We start from the raw sequence: 15,911 nt of genomic DNA on the forward strand, positions 1-15,911 counted from the left end.
GATCCAGATCCAGTTTAAAAAAAACAAAAAACTCCGGTCCGTGTTTTCCAACGCACCGATTTAAATAATACATTCCACTTTTCTGCTGCTCCCTATTTTCCATTTCGCATTTTCCAGCACACCTTCAACACATCCACAGGTCTGTGGGTTCTCACGCAGTTGCTTTTAGCTGCGGACATTACACGACAGGCTCTTCTCACTCTTTCCTGTGTCTCCTTCTCACAGACAGCAAGGGCACCTTCTTACACACGTCACATACTGTCATGTCATACGTCACATACGTATACGTCCTCCTTGAGCAGAGAGGTAGCAGCATGGCTAACGTTAGCTGAGATGCTAGCGCACGGCAAATCTATGCCACGCACAAAATCAAATAAAAAAATAAGCGCATAACAATTTTCGACACACGGACACGACAGAGAAAACAGTTTTCGTCATCATTGTTCAAATATTGTAACGTCTGTTGAGACGCTTATCTCCATTCGGTGCCACACGTCCACACCATCAAAATGCTGAGGCAAACATTTCCAGATCAACACCGTATGAAAAAAATAGTGATTTTTTTTAGTTGTGATTTCCCTCTCTGCATGAAAGTTTAAAAGTAGCATATAATAATGCAGTATGAAGAAGAATGTTTTAATGTAGACACATAGAATCATCATACTGCTGTGATTATATGCATCAAGTGTTCATTCAAGGCTAAGGCAAAATATCCACATATATATTGTGTATCGCGATATGGCCTTAAAATATCGCAATATTAAAAAAAGGCCATATCGCCCAGCCCTAGTTCAATGATGCCATTTCTGTTTGTCATGTATAATTTTGTCTATTTTGTGTTTATCCTTGAATAAACAGGTCAGTTTCTTGTTACCAACCATTGTGTATTATTCAAACTCCCCTAATTCAGCTGGCTAGTTGTTATCAAGAGTACTAAAACCCTTTTCAACATGATTCTGACAACTAAGTAGGCTAAATAACTTTAAACTTTAATACATGCTCGGATAGGCCAGTATCGGTCAGTATCAGTATCGGTCAGTATCGGTATCGGAAGTGCAAAAACAATATCGGTATCGGATCGGAAGTGCAAAAACCTGGATCGGGACATCCCTACCTCGAACCTTGCTACATTATTCCTAGCCGCCACTACAATGTAGACAAAACTATACCCCAGATGCACGAAGAGGTTAAAAAGTAACTGAAGTGAACTTGAATTGTTTGCACTTTAAAACGTTTTTATTTTTAAATTTGATTTATTTAGGTTATTTTTCAGGGTCTTCTAATTTATTTTTAATTTATTCTATTCAATTGTATAATTATGTTGGTATTAGTGGTTATTTTGCACTTTAAATATAACATTTTGTTTTTATTGGATTTGTTGAGGTAATACTCTTATGTTGAAGGTTAAAATTTATGTAACCAATTGGTTAATAATAAATGGGTCAGTTTTTCCTATACCTACTCTTGCTGACTATTGTTTTCTGTTTTAACACTACAACATCAGTAACAGTAATATCAAGCCTTTTCTAACATTCCACACAACAAAATAAGGAATAAATATATGTATGATTCGTGCCTATATCGTATCGTATTGATATCGGTATCGTATCGGAAGTGAAAAAGTTGTATCGGGACATCCCTAGTAACATACATACATCAACGTGGACGCATGTGGAAAAAGTGCAATATATTTATCTGTACAGTACCCTATTTATTTATATATGTACCTTATTGCTTTTTTATCCTGCACTACCATGAGCTTATGTAACGAAATGTCGTTCTTATTTGTACTGTAAAGTTCAAATTTGACTGACAATAAAAAGGAAGTCCAAGTCTTCACAGAAAATACGCCTAAGTCAGTGAGTCTCAGTTTGAAAATTTAATTGTATCATTTTCTTATATTAAAAAATGAAAACGGGTCCCACAGACCCGAACGCCACACAAGGGTTAAATAGCACAAAATACACAAAAGTGTTGTAATGAGTTTATTACCTGGGTCTTTTCACTGTCGGGGTCTTCCAGCCAGCTGTATGGATCTGGCATTTTGTAGCCGTGATAATCATCCACCTGGGACACATATCATATATTTATATTTAAAAGAAAGCTCCTGTCGCAATTCAACACATAATCATGAAAAGGTTAGTGTTTGTGCATGAGAAGGAGGCTAGCTCGCATGCTAACATTAGCACAGTCCCATTTAATGATACCGTACAGTGACAGCACGCCGGGCTAGGCGGCTAACTAGCATTACTTACTACCGCCTCGTCGCGGCTCGCAGTCGGGTACTGGAAGGCCATTCTGGAAGTCTGACGTCGGCAGTCGCGTAACGAAAAAAGTCGCCTTAAGGACCGAGGTGGGTGTTTTAAAATGGCTCTCGGGAACACAAACATACAACTTGAGGCGCAGGGGAATGTTTGGCACAGGATGCGCCGCTATGGCTGGAGTTCGACTACCCGGTCGACGAGCGCCGTCAAGAGCCAGCTTTGACAAGAGGGGGAAATGTAGCGCGCCCTCTTGTGATAGAAAACATAATTACGGCAGTGACAACAATTCGAATGCCTCATAGTAGTACTAATAGACATCTTATAAGTAGACGCAGCATCGAGCACTACTGCCTACTGGCGCTGACGAGACGCGAGGCCGCCATCTTGGAGTGGTGATCCGCTCCACTCAGTGTAATTCATTTGGCAGGAGCAATGAACTGTCAGCACATTTAATTCATCTTACCTCACTGAATACCACTGATTTTCACGCGGTTTTTTGTCATACGTGTAGCTATGATAAAGGACACATGTTTTGGCGTGTTTTATTATTCATAGTTTGCTTAACAGTTAGGGCTGTGAATCTTTGGGTGTCCCACGATTCGATTCAATATCGATTCTTGGGGTCACGATTCGATTCAAAATCGATTTTTTTTTCAATTCAACACGATTCTCGATTCAAAAACGACTTTTTTTTTCCCCAATTCAAAACGATTCTCTATTCATTCAATACATAGGATTTCAGCAGGATCTACCCCAGTCTGCTGACATGCAAGCAGCGTAGTAGATTTTTGTAAAAAAGCTTTTATAATTGTAAAGGACAATGTTTTATCAACTGATTGCAATAATGTAAATTTGTTTGAACTATTAAATGAACCAAAAATGTGACTTATTTTATCTTTGTGAAAATATTGGACACAGTGTGTTGTCAAGCTTATGAGATGCGATGCAAGTGTAAGGCACTGTGACACTATTGTTCTTAATTTTTTATTTTTTTTATAAATGTCTAATGATAATGTCAATGAGGGATTTTTAATCACTGCTATGTTGAAATTGTTACTAATATTGATACTGTTGTTGATAATATTAATTTTTGTTTCACTACTTTTGTTTGTTTCTCATCTCAATTGCTCTGTTTATTGAAGTTTTGGAATTGGATTGCATTGTTATGGTATTTCTGTGTATTGTTTTGTTGGATTGATTAATTAAAAACAAATAAAAATAATAATAATTAAAATAATTAAAAAGAAAAATCGATTTAAAAAAAAATTAGAATCGATTCTGAATTGCACAACGTGAGAATCGCGATTCGAATTCGAATTGATTTTTTCCCGCACCCCTATTAACAGTAATAGAATATTCCAGAGGTGTGGACTCGAGTCACATGACGTGGACTCGAGTCAGACTCGAGTCATGAATTTGATGACTTTAGACTCCATCCATCCATCCATTTTCTACCGCTTGAAATGTAAAGAGACTTGCAACTCGACTTGGACTTTAACATCAATGTCTTGTGACTTCACTTGGACTTGAGCCTTTTGACTTGACATGACTTGCTACTTTCCCCAAAACCCAAAGATTAAAAAGTTATTCAGGAGCGCTCCGTATCTTTCATTGTGTACTTGTGTGTCTGTCAGCGTGTGTGCTGCCTGTCAGTACAACAGCCAATCAAATTACATCCACGTTGTTTTCATCCCACAGCATTCATCCAATCAAATTGCAGAACAACCAACGAAGAATAGCTCTCAAACAAAGCGACAGTGAGGAAAAATGACGGCAAAGATAGTTTCGTTCGGGTATTAAAACTACGACTTGGTCAACAAAAAACGAATTGCAACAACTTCCAACTTTGTTCGACATTTGGAGATGCACACAGAACGGTAAGTTTTGAATGTAAGATAACGTTTATTGGCTAAGTAACGTAACTTTTATTTGCTGTGTAGTTAAATCAGTGAGGCTGTAAACTCACTGCTAACGTTATAACCATAGACATCTTATAAGTAGACGCAGCATCGAGCGCTACTGCCTACTGGCGCTGACGAGACGCGGGGACGCCATCTTGGAGTGGTGATCCACTCCACTCAGTGCAATTAATTTGGCAGGAGCAATGAACTGTCAGCGCATTTAATTAATCTTACCTCACTGAATACCACTGATTTTCACGCGTTTTTTTTGTCATACGTGTAGCCATGATAAAAGACACATGTTTTGGCGTGTTTTATTATTCATAGTTTGCTTAACAGTAATAGAATATTCTGATATGTTATAAGAATACTAGCGGCCTAGTGGTTAGAGTGTCCGCCCTGAGATCGGTAGGTTGTGAGTTCAAACACTCAGCATCAAGGGTTGGAATTGGGGGTTAAATCACCAAAAATTATTCCTGGGCGCGGCACCGCTGCTGCCCACTGCTCCCCTCACCTCCCAGGGGGTGAACAAGGGGATGGGTCAAATGCAGAGGACACATTTCACCACACTTAATGTGTGTGTGACAATCACTGGTACTTTAACTTTAAGTGACCAGACGTCCGAGATCAAAACTGGGAATATAAGCCCAGAGAAGGGGGAAAAAAACGGTCAGCTATTTTTAAGTTGAAGAAACAATATGATTAGGTTATATATACATGCGTATATCCTATATAAACAATGTATAAATACATTAGATATCTTTATATCTTATAGGCTGTATCTCTGTTGCTGCAGCAGCAGATAGTTTATTCTGTCTTGACACTTTGTATTGATATTTTGTATTACATTCTTCCTTTAAATGATAATGTTTACAGTGATTGTTTTATATGTATTTTTTATGTATGTCGCTTTGGATAATAGCGTCTGCCAAATACTTAACATAAACATATATAAACACCTGAAAGGCTTTATATCAGCTGAAACCACCAATCTGGCTTTTACAATCTTTATCTACATCATTTATTCCATCCATCCATCCATTTTCTACCGCTTATTCCCTTTGGGGTCGCGGGGGGCGCTGGAGCCTATCTCAGCTACAATCGGGCGGAAGGCGGGGTACACCCTGGACAAGTCGCCACCTCATCGCAGGGCCAACACAGATAGACAGACAACATTTGCTCCGTCTCAACTCTGTGGTAATATTATTTTCACAAAATACAACCAATAGTACGTTAATGTCAAATCTTACTTGTGAAAAGTAATCCCCCGATTCCTATTTTCAACAGTCCGCTCATTTGAGCAGGAAAACGCTGAACACCAGACCGGCATCTTTGATTTCTACCTGTCAACTGTCAGTTTAGGCTCCTCATCACCACTTCAAGATGGCGGACAAATTTCTCGCGTCACAGCAGCCAATGCTGCGTCTACTTATAAGATGTCTATGGTAGTACTACACTATATTGTCAAAAGTATTTGGCCACCTGCCTTGACTCACATATGAACTTGAAGTGCCATCCCATTCCTAACCCATAGGGTTCAATATGATATGGGTCCACCTTTTGCAGCTATTACAGCTTCAACTCTTCTGGGAAGGCTGTCCACAAGGTTGCGGAGTGTGTTTATAGGAATTTTCCACCATCCTTCCAGAAGTGCATTGGTGAGGTCACACACTGATGTTGGTCGAGGAGTCCGGGCTCTCAGGTGTTCTATTGGGTTCAGGTCAGGACTCTGTGCAGGCCAGTCAAGTTCATCCACACCAGACTCTGTCATCCATGTCTTTATGGACCTTGCTTTGTGCACTGGTGCGCGGTCATGTTGGAAGAGGAAGGGGCCCGCTCCAAACTGTTCCCACAAGGTTGGGAGCATGGAATTGTCCAAATTGTTTTGGTATCCTGGAGCATTCAAAGCATTCCTTTTACTGGAACTAAGGTACTAAGCCTAACTCCTGAAGAACAACCCCACACCATCATTCCTCCTCCACCAAATTTCACAAATGTACCCTTCTCCTGGCAACCTCCAAGCCCAAACTTGTCCATCATATTGCCAGATGGAAAAGCGTGATTCGTCACTCCAGAGAAGGCGTCTCCACTGCTCTAGAGGCCAGTGGCGACATGCTTTACACCACTGCATTCCACGCTTTGCCTTGGACTTGGTGATGTATGGCTTAGATGCAGCTGCTCAGCCATGGAAACCCATTCCGTGAAGCTCTCTGCGTACTGTACGTGGGCTAATTGGAAGGTCACATGAAGTTTGGCGAACTCTTTGCACTACCTGCTGACCCCTCTCTGTCAGTTTACGTAGCCTACAACTTCGTGGCTGAGTTGCTGTTGTTCCCAAGCTCTTCCATTTTCTTATAATAAAGCCGACAGTTGACTTTGGAATATTTAGGAGCGAGGACATTTCACGACTTGGATTCATTGCACAGATGGCATCCCATGACAGTTCCATGCTGGAAATCACTGAGAGCGGCCCATTCTTTCACAAATGTTTGTAGAAACAGTCTCCATGCCTAAGTGCTTGATTTTATACAAAGACACCTGATTCTCATCATTTGGATGGCTGGCCAAATACTTTTGGCAATATAAGTGTATATGTAAAACGTCGATTTGGGAGGCTAATATGTTTGTTAATAATAATAACAATATCAATCAATAAAAAAAAATAAAAATAGGGTTAATTAGAGATGTCCGATAATGGCTTTTTTGCCGATATCCGATATTCCGATATTGTGCAACTCTTAATTACCGATTCCGATATCAACCGATACAGATATATACAGTCGTGGAATTAACACATTATTATGCCGAATTTTGGATGCATTAAACAATGTAACAAGGTTTTCCCAAAATAAATCAACTCAAGTTATGGAAAAAAAAATGCCAACATGGCACTGCCATATTTATTATTGAAGTCACAAAGTGCATTATTTTTTTTTTTACATGCCTCAAAACAGCAGCTTGGAATTTAGGACATGCTCTCCCTGAGAGAGCATGAGGAGGTTGAGGTGGGCGGGGTTGTAGCGGGGGGTGTATATTGTAGTGTCCCGGAAGAGTTAGTGCTGCAAGGGGTTCTGGGTATTTGTTCTGTTGTGTTACGGTGCGGATGTTCTCCCGAAATGTGTTTGTCATTCTTGTTTGATGTGGGTTCACAGTGTGGCGCATATTTGTAACAGTGTTAAAGTTGTTTATACGGCCACCCTCAGTGTGACCTGTATGGCTGTTGACCAAGTATGCTTGCATTCACTTGTGTGTGTGTGTGAAAAGCCGTAGATATTATGTGATTGGGCGGGCACGCAAAGGCAGTGCCTTTAAGGTTTATTGGCGCTCTGTACTTCTTCCTACGTCCGTGTACACAGCGGAGTTTTAAAAAGTCATAAATTTTACATTTTGAAACAGATACCGATATTTTCCGAGATTACATTTTAAAGCATTTATCGGACATCTCTAGGGTTAATTTTTCTATACTATTTAATTCTAACACATACAAGCCTTATCTTGCAGCATTTATTTTCATGTTTATGCTACACAGCGTGAATAGTGCAGCTGACCTTACACCTCCAGTTAAAGGTCATCTAGGTCCGCCGGGGATCTCCATCGTCAACTCTTATCTACGTGACAGAGAAGGAGAGACATCAACCCTTTCCGATTCTTTCCTTTCGGCTCATCCCTCCCTCTCTCTTTCTTTTCCTTCCTTCCTCGCGTCACCTGATCAATCAATCTTGATTCGGCTATAATTATCACTGGCGCCCATTCTCACGCGGGACAGATAGCAGCTGATAAGGCAGTGAAAATGAGCGGCCCTCGGGGAAATGCACTGCAAAAACTGAAATCTAAGTAAGATTAAATATCTCAAATAAGGGTGATATTTGCTTATTTTCTGTCTGATAAGATCATTCTTCTCACGAAGCAGATTTTATGTTAGAGTGTTTTACTTATTTTAAGGGTTTTGGTCCTAAATGATCTCAGTAAGATATTACAGCTTGTTGCTGAGATTTGATGACCTATATTGAGTAAAACATGCTTGAAACTAGAATATCAACTGTTGCAAAGCTGTGTCATTAACACTCACAAGTATAAAACTACTTTTTTAAAGTAATCATTTCTTACTTCAAGCATGAAAAAAGAAAATCATGATGCTGAGCGCATATCATTATGTCAAGATAATGGCACCAGCATGTACTTATTTAAGAATATTTTTCAACATATTGAGCAAAAAGGTCTCATTTTTTTTTCTTCTACCAAGAAAAGTGCACTTGTTATTAGTGAGAAAATACTTATTTTAAGGTATTTTTGGGTTCATTGAGGTTAGTTAATTTTACTTGTTTTGGAAAGTCTTGACAAGCCAAATTTTCTTGTTCTATTGGCAGATAATTTTGCTTAGTTCAAATAAAATACCCCTAATTTTTGTACAAACCCCGTTTCCATATGAGTTGGGAAATTGTGTTAGATGTAAATATAAACGGAATACAATGATTTGCAAATCCTTTTCAACCCATATTCAATTGAATGCACTACAAAGACAACATATTTGATGTTCAAACTCATAAACTTTATATATTTTTTTGCAAATAATATTTAACTTAGAATTTCATGGCTGCAACACGCGTCAAAGTAGTTGGAAAAGGGCATGTTCACCACTGTGTTACATGGCCTTTCCTTTTAACAACACTCAGTAAATGTTTGGGAACTGAGTAGACACATTTTTTAAGCTTCTCAGGTGGAATTCTTTCCCATTCTTGCTTGATGTACAGCTTAAGTTGTTCAACAGTCTCCCTTCTGCTATTTTAGGCTTCATATTGCGCCTCACATTTTCAATGGGAGACAGGTCTGGACTACAGGCAGGCCAGTCTAGTACCCGCACTCTTTTACTATGAAGCCACGTTGATGTAACACGTGGCTTGGCATTGTCTTGCTGAAATAAGCAGGGGCGTCCATGGTAACGTTGCTTGGATGGCAACATATGTTGCTCCAAAACCTGTATGTACCTTTCAGCATTAATGGCGCCTTCACAGATGTGTAAGATACCCGTGTCTTGGGCACTAATACACCCCCATACCATCACAGATGCTGGCTTTTCAACTTTGCGCCTATAACAATCCGGATGGTTCTTTTCCTCTTTGGTCCGGAGGACACGACGTCCACAGTTTCCCAAAACAATTTGAAATGTGGACTCGTCAGACCACAGAACACTTTTCCACTTTGTATCAGTCCATCTTAGATGAGCTCAGGCCCAGCGAAGCCGACGGCGTTTCTGGGTGTTGTTGATAAACGGTTTTTGCCTTGCATAGGAGAGTTTTAACTTGCACTTACAGATGTAGCGACCAACTGTAGTTACTGACAGTGGGTTTCTGAAGTGTTCCTGAGCCCATGTGGTGATATCCTTTACACACTGATGTCGCTTGTTGATGTAGTACAGCCTGAGGGATCGAAGGTCACAGGCTTGCTTACGTGCAGTGATTTCTCCAGATTCTCTGAACCCTTTGATGATACTACGGACCGTAGATGGTGAAATCCCTAAATTCCTTGCAATAGCTGGTTGAGAAAAGTTTTTCTTAAACTGTTCAACAATTCGCTCACGTATTTGTTGACAAAGGGGTGACCCTCCCCCATCCTTGTTTGTGAATGACTGAGCATTTCATGGAATCTACTTTTATATCCAATCATGGCACCCACCTGTTCCCAATTTGCCTGTTCACCCGTGGGATGTTCCAAATAAGTGTTTGATGAGCATTCTTCAACTTTATCAGTATTTATTGCCACCTTTCCCAACTTCTTTGTCACGTGTTGCTGGCATCAAATTCTAAAGTTGATGATTATTTGCACAAAAAAAAATGTTTATCAGTTTGAACATCAAATATGTTGTCTTTGCAGCATTTTCAACTGAATATGGGTTGAAAATGATTTGCAAATCATTGTATTCCGTTTATATTTACATCTAACACAGTTCCCCAACTCATATGGAAACAGGGTTTGTATTTTAGGGACCGCAATGTCCCTTTGGGACAGAGGACCCTATTGTATTTGGTGCGTTTTATTATTATTATTCCGCCGCCTCTTTGAGCTGTAATTTCACCCCCTTAACATGCTTCAAAACTCACCATATTTGAGACACACATCAGGACTGGCAAAAATTGCCATCTAATCAAAAAACCAAACCCCAAAACTCAAAATTGCGCTCTAGCGCCCCCTAGGAAAAAACATAGACAAAACTGCTTGTATGTAGGTCTGCCTTAGACCTAGATTTCATACATTGACATCTTTCAGCAAAAATCTACAGGAAGTTGGCAATTCCCCCTTCAAAACAAAAATTTAGTAAAAACTGTCACTTTTGCCTCTTTGAGCTGTAATTTGACCCCCTTAACATGCTTCAAAATTCACCAAACTGGACACACACATCAGGACTGGCAAGAATTGCGATCTAAAAAAAAAACAACCCAACCCCAAAACACAAAATTGCGCTCCAGCGCCCCCTAGGAAGAAAACACAGACACAACTGCTCCTAGGAAGAAAACTCAGACAAAACTGCCTGTGACTTCCTGTAGGAATGTCTTAGAGACATGAAACAAAAACCTCTATGTAGGTCTCACTTAGACCTACATTTCATATATTGACAACCCAGAATCAATCAAATCAACAGGACGTTTGCAATTCCCCCTTCAAAACAAAAGTTTTGTAAAAACCGGTCACCTTTTTTCAAACATTATCTCCTCTGAGCGCGTTTGTTGTTTCGGCTTCAAACTAGCACAGGAGAGAGATTGAACCCTTCCGATTAAAATTTGACCAAAGAGTTTTAATTACTGCTCTGGTTTGGATTTTATGTGCCGTCAAAGTCGGTCCCGTCCATCGCTGCTTGCAGCTTTAATTTTTTCTTGTTTTTGAACACTGACTTTTTGCAGTGTGAGCACTGCCTTCGGAAGTAAAAGAGAGAAAAGAACACTCATTCTTTTTTTTTTTTTTTTAACTAAGCGTGTTGTCGGCGACATTTAGGCGATGTTTTCAATGGCGTCCTCACAGCAGATAAGACGCTGGAAACAGTTTTTTTTTTTTAAATGACATTGTCAGTACAAAGTAAAAAAAAAAAAGGGGAACATTGTTTGAATACCAAGACTGATCCGACAGTCGAGATTCCACGCTCTCAGATTTATCTTGACGCGTGTCAGATTTCAGACGACGCGGAAAAAAGGTTATGCCGTGTTCCGTCGAAGTGAAAGTGAATAAAGAGGTCACAGCCCAGGAATGTTCTGAATGAACCCGGCTTGTTTTTGCCTGCTCCTGATTCGGTGGTGTTAATGGTTTTGGGTCATCGGATGGTCTCTGCCTACCGTGCTCCAGCCCATTCCATTCTTTTTCCCTACTCAAAATCAGGAATACCCTACCATGCAAAGAGGATGTTTGTCTCTGTCGGATATGGGTCACGGAAGCATTGTCCTCTGACGCCGACCTGGGGGCGGGGGGTGGGGGGGGGACACTGACACTTTGAATGAGTGCCTTGAAAAATAGGCTTCTCCTTCTCATTCAGTGAGGGGAAGGAGGGTTTTTGACACGAGCTGCGAGAGTATGAATTAAAGCTTCTTTTTCCGCCATTATAAGGAGTCAACAATGATTGGACCGACTTCCCCACGACACACATACACCCCCCACAGGAGGAAGCACCTGTCTCTGGGGAAGAGGATGAAGAAGGACGACCACCTGTTGTGTTTCCGGGCGGAGGGGTCACCACCGGGTTAACTGTTCGCACAAGAATTTCGTTGGCTTTTGTGCAGAAAAAAACCCACAGAATAGAGCCGTGTTTCTTAAGCTGTGGTAAGCCTACTATTCGTCAGAGAGAGGACACTGCACTAAGTCAAGTGTTCAAAAACAAGAAAAAAAACAATACAAAAGTTAGGGGCATTTTACTTGAACTAAGCAAAATGATCTGCCAATATTACTTGAACTAAGCAAAATGATCTGCCAATAGAACAAGAAAATTTGGCTTGTCAAGACTTTCCAAAACAAGTAAAATTAGCTAACCTAAATTAACCCAAAAATACCTTAAAATAAGTATATTCTCACTAATAACAAGTGCACTTTTCTTGATAGAAAAAACAAATAGACCTTTTTTCTCAATATGTTGAAAAATATTCTTAAATTAAGTAAATGCTAGTGCCATTATCTTGACATAATGATATGCGCTCGGAATTACATTTCTTGCATTTTCCCATCGATAACATGACATCATCGCACCAAGTGTGTGCTCTTTCAGTCAATTAGTGCGTAATGAATATATATATATATATGTGTGTGTATATATATATATATATATATATATATATATATATATTTACATATTTTTATATATATTTATACATATATAAATATATTTATATATATATATTTACAGCCTGGCCCCCGACCATATATATACTGTATTCCTTGCGCACTATTTGACCAAAAATTTGGTCGGGGGCCGGGCTGTATATATATATATATATATATATATATATATATATATATATATATATATATATATATATATATATATATATATTTACAGCCCGGCCCCCGACCAAATTTTTGGTCAAATAGTGCGCAAGGAATACAGTATATATATATATATATATATATATACATACATACATACATACATACATACATACATACATACATACATACATACATACATACATATATATATATATATACATACATACATACATACATACATACATATATATAATATAAAATTTGGTCGGGAGCCCGGGCTGTAAATATATATATATATATATATATATATATATATATATATATATATATATATATATATATATATATATATATATATGTAAATATATATTATATATATATAAATATGTATATTTATATACATAAATAAATATATATATATATATATATACATACATTTTATATATATATATATATATATTTATGTATATAAATATACATATAATATATATTTACATATATATTTATATATATATATATATATATATATATATATATATATATATATATATATATACATAAATATATATATATATATATATATATATATATATATATATATATATATATATATATATATATATATATATATATATATATATATATATATATATATTTACAGCCCGGCCCCCGATCTAATTTTTTTTACAGCCCGGCCCCCGACCAAATTTTTTTAAATTTTAATTTTGAAGAATTTATCTGAATGTGCATGAACTATTTCTGTTCAAAATTGTTTGAAATGTCACATGTTAAATGTTTAAATAGTTTGCTGTACTGTGCCAACTGTACTACTATATGAGTACGTATATTCTATTGTTTCATTGAAAATAAAACAGCAAAGTCCATTTGGCTGTCATCATTACCTTGCGTAATGACAATAAAGCTGATTCTGATTCTGATTCTGATCTGTTTTAATTATGAGACACAATTGTGTCAAAGTCATGATTTTTTTTTTATTTACATGCTTGAAATAAGAAATTGTTACTTTAAAAAGTAGTTTTATATTTGTGAGTGTTGATGACACAGCTTTGCAACAGTTGATATTCTAGTTTCAAGCATGTTTTACTCAATATAGGTAATCAAATCTCAGCTACAAGCTGTAATATCTTACTGAGATCATTTAGGAGCAAAACACTTAAAACAAGTAAAACACTCTAACATAAAATCTTCTTAGTGAGAAGAATGATCTTATCAGACAGAAAATAAGCAAATATCACCCTTATTTGAGATATTTAATCTTACTTAGATTTCAGTTTTTGCAGTGTACTGCGAACTCGGTTTCAGGCGGTCTCCTCAATGATTGGTCAAAAGGCTCTAAAAAATGCTGGGTTATTTTGATAACCCAATTTATGAGTTGCAAGTGTTGGGTTATATTTTCGAGGTATTTTTATGAAGAGCAATCCATTTTTTGGGTTATAAGGGTATTGTTTTACCTCAATTTCTGGGGTTTTCAAAACTATGAACCATTTTTGGGTTGTTTTTCAATGAGTAACGCATTTTTGTGGCTTTTTTAAAAATTAAATAGGTCCTTTTTTTTTCATGAAGGGTATTTTATTAAGGATAAATCTGATTAACATTATTTACAATCACACATCTTATGTACATGAATATATTTGAGCATGCTGTACAGAACTACTATTGTCATGAGCCGCTGCCCGGATCATGCTTGTTTAGTTTTTGACTCCCTCAGTTCCTGTTTTGAGCACCCCTGTGGTTGTGTTTTAGTTGCCATGCCTGCACCTTACCATGAATTGATTAACGTGGACCCCGACTTAAACAAGTTGAAAAACTTTTTCGGGTGTTACCATTTAGTGGTCAATTGTACGGAATATGTACTGTATTGTGCAATCTACTAATAAAAGTCTGAATCAATCAATCAATAAGAGATTGTTTTCACCTGCCTCTGGTTAGTGTTCGGGACGCTCACCTACTCCTGGTCACTAATCAGAGAGCTACTTATTCCCTGCTTTTTGCCACACTCAGTCTGGCTTTTTTATTTGCTTCCACGCAACAGTTACGACGGCTACTTATTTGATTCCTGAGCTAAGCTTCGCCCTTTTGTTTGCCTGTTTACATGCTAAGCTTTTCTTGTTCGCTATTCCGTTAGCTTCCCGTGCTATCGGCACGCTGATGCTCTTTTGTTTGTATCCCGCATGATTTATGGACAATAAATCATTTCCTTACCTGCACCTTGCCTCCGGAGTCCCGTCCGCATCCTGGGAGAAAGATCCACGCAGTAAAATGCGACCCTGTCGTGACAACTATGACCATAAACATCAATTCTTGTAAAAAAAAAAAATGTCACTCATGTCTTGCTTTTGAGTATATTTTAATGGAACAAAAATAATTTTGATCAGTAGTTGGGAAGGAGTAGGACAAACCAGCAGTAACATTTATAATTTCTAACCAACTATTGGGTCAAAGAGCGCTAAATTGTGCAACCCAATAGTTGGGTTGGGAATAACCCAACATTGTAGTGAGCATAACTCAGCTTTTGTGTTAATAAATTCAACCCAATAGTTGGGTTATGAATCAACCAACACTGAGTTAGCATAACTCAACTTTTGGGTTAAATAATTCAACCCAATAGTTGGGTTGGGTATAACCCAACATTAAGTTATCATAACTCAACTTTTTGGTTAAATAATTCAATGCAAAATGTTGGGTTAGAAAATAACCCAATTTAACCCAACTGCTGGTTCAGAAAAGGCTAAACCCGTTATTTGAGTTTTTTCAACCCAACATTTCGGGTTGATTTTTTCAACCCAACTTTTGCGTTGAATTATTTAACCCAGAAGTTGAGTTATGCTAACTCAATGTTGGTTCAACTATTGGGTTTAATTTATTTAACACAAAAGCTCAGTTATGCTCATTACAATGTTGGATTATTTCCAACCCAACTATTGGGTTGCGCAATTTAGCACTCCTTGACCCAATAGTTGGTTAAAAATGATACATTTTACTGCTGGTTTGTCCTACTCCTTCCCAAATACTGATCAAAATTATTTTTATTCCATTAAATTATACTCAAAAGCAAGATATGAGTGACATTTTTTTCACAAGAATTGCCGTGTATGGTCATAGTAGTCCTATACAGCATGCTCAAATATGTTCATGTACATAAGATGTAAATTGATTAATCCATAAAAAAAATTCCCTTCAAGAAAAGTTACTTTTTAATAATAAAAAAAGCCTTTTACCCAAAAATGCGTTACTCATTGAAAAACAACCCAAAAATGGTTCA

The 15,911-nt window shown here is 37.8% G+C and overlaps 1 protein-coding gene across 2 annotated transcripts in view; it reads right to left on the reverse strand.

Annotated features, from left to right (window-relative positions):
* The window catches only part of prep (prolyl endopeptidase), a 165,894-nt gene that overhangs the window by 31,552 nt on the left and 118,431 nt on the right, over positions 1 to 15,911 (reverse strand). Inside the window, exons 1-2 of one of the 2 annotated variants that reach the window (XM_061987342.2) lie at positions 2,256 to 2,517; positions 1,993 to 2,067 (exon numbers count right to left, since the gene is read on the reverse strand). In XM_061987342.2, the coding sequence (XP_061843326.2) occupies positions 1,993 to 2,067; positions 2,256 to 2,390 (210 nt within the window). In that variant the 5' untranslated portion in view covers positions 2,391 to 2,517. Of the gene's footprint in view, positions 1 to 1,992; positions 2,068 to 2,255; positions 2,518 to 15,911 lie in introns of those variants that run through there. The other variant, XM_061987343.2, reaches the window with a different exon arrangement.

This window comes from Nerophis lumbriciformis, linkage group LG26 (assembly GCF_033978685.3).
Source record: "Nerophis lumbriciformis linkage group LG26, RoL_Nlum_v2.1, whole genome shotgun sequence".
Taxonomy (NCBI): Eukaryota; Metazoa; Chordata; class Actinopteri; order Syngnathiformes; family Syngnathidae; genus Nerophis; species Nerophis lumbriciformis.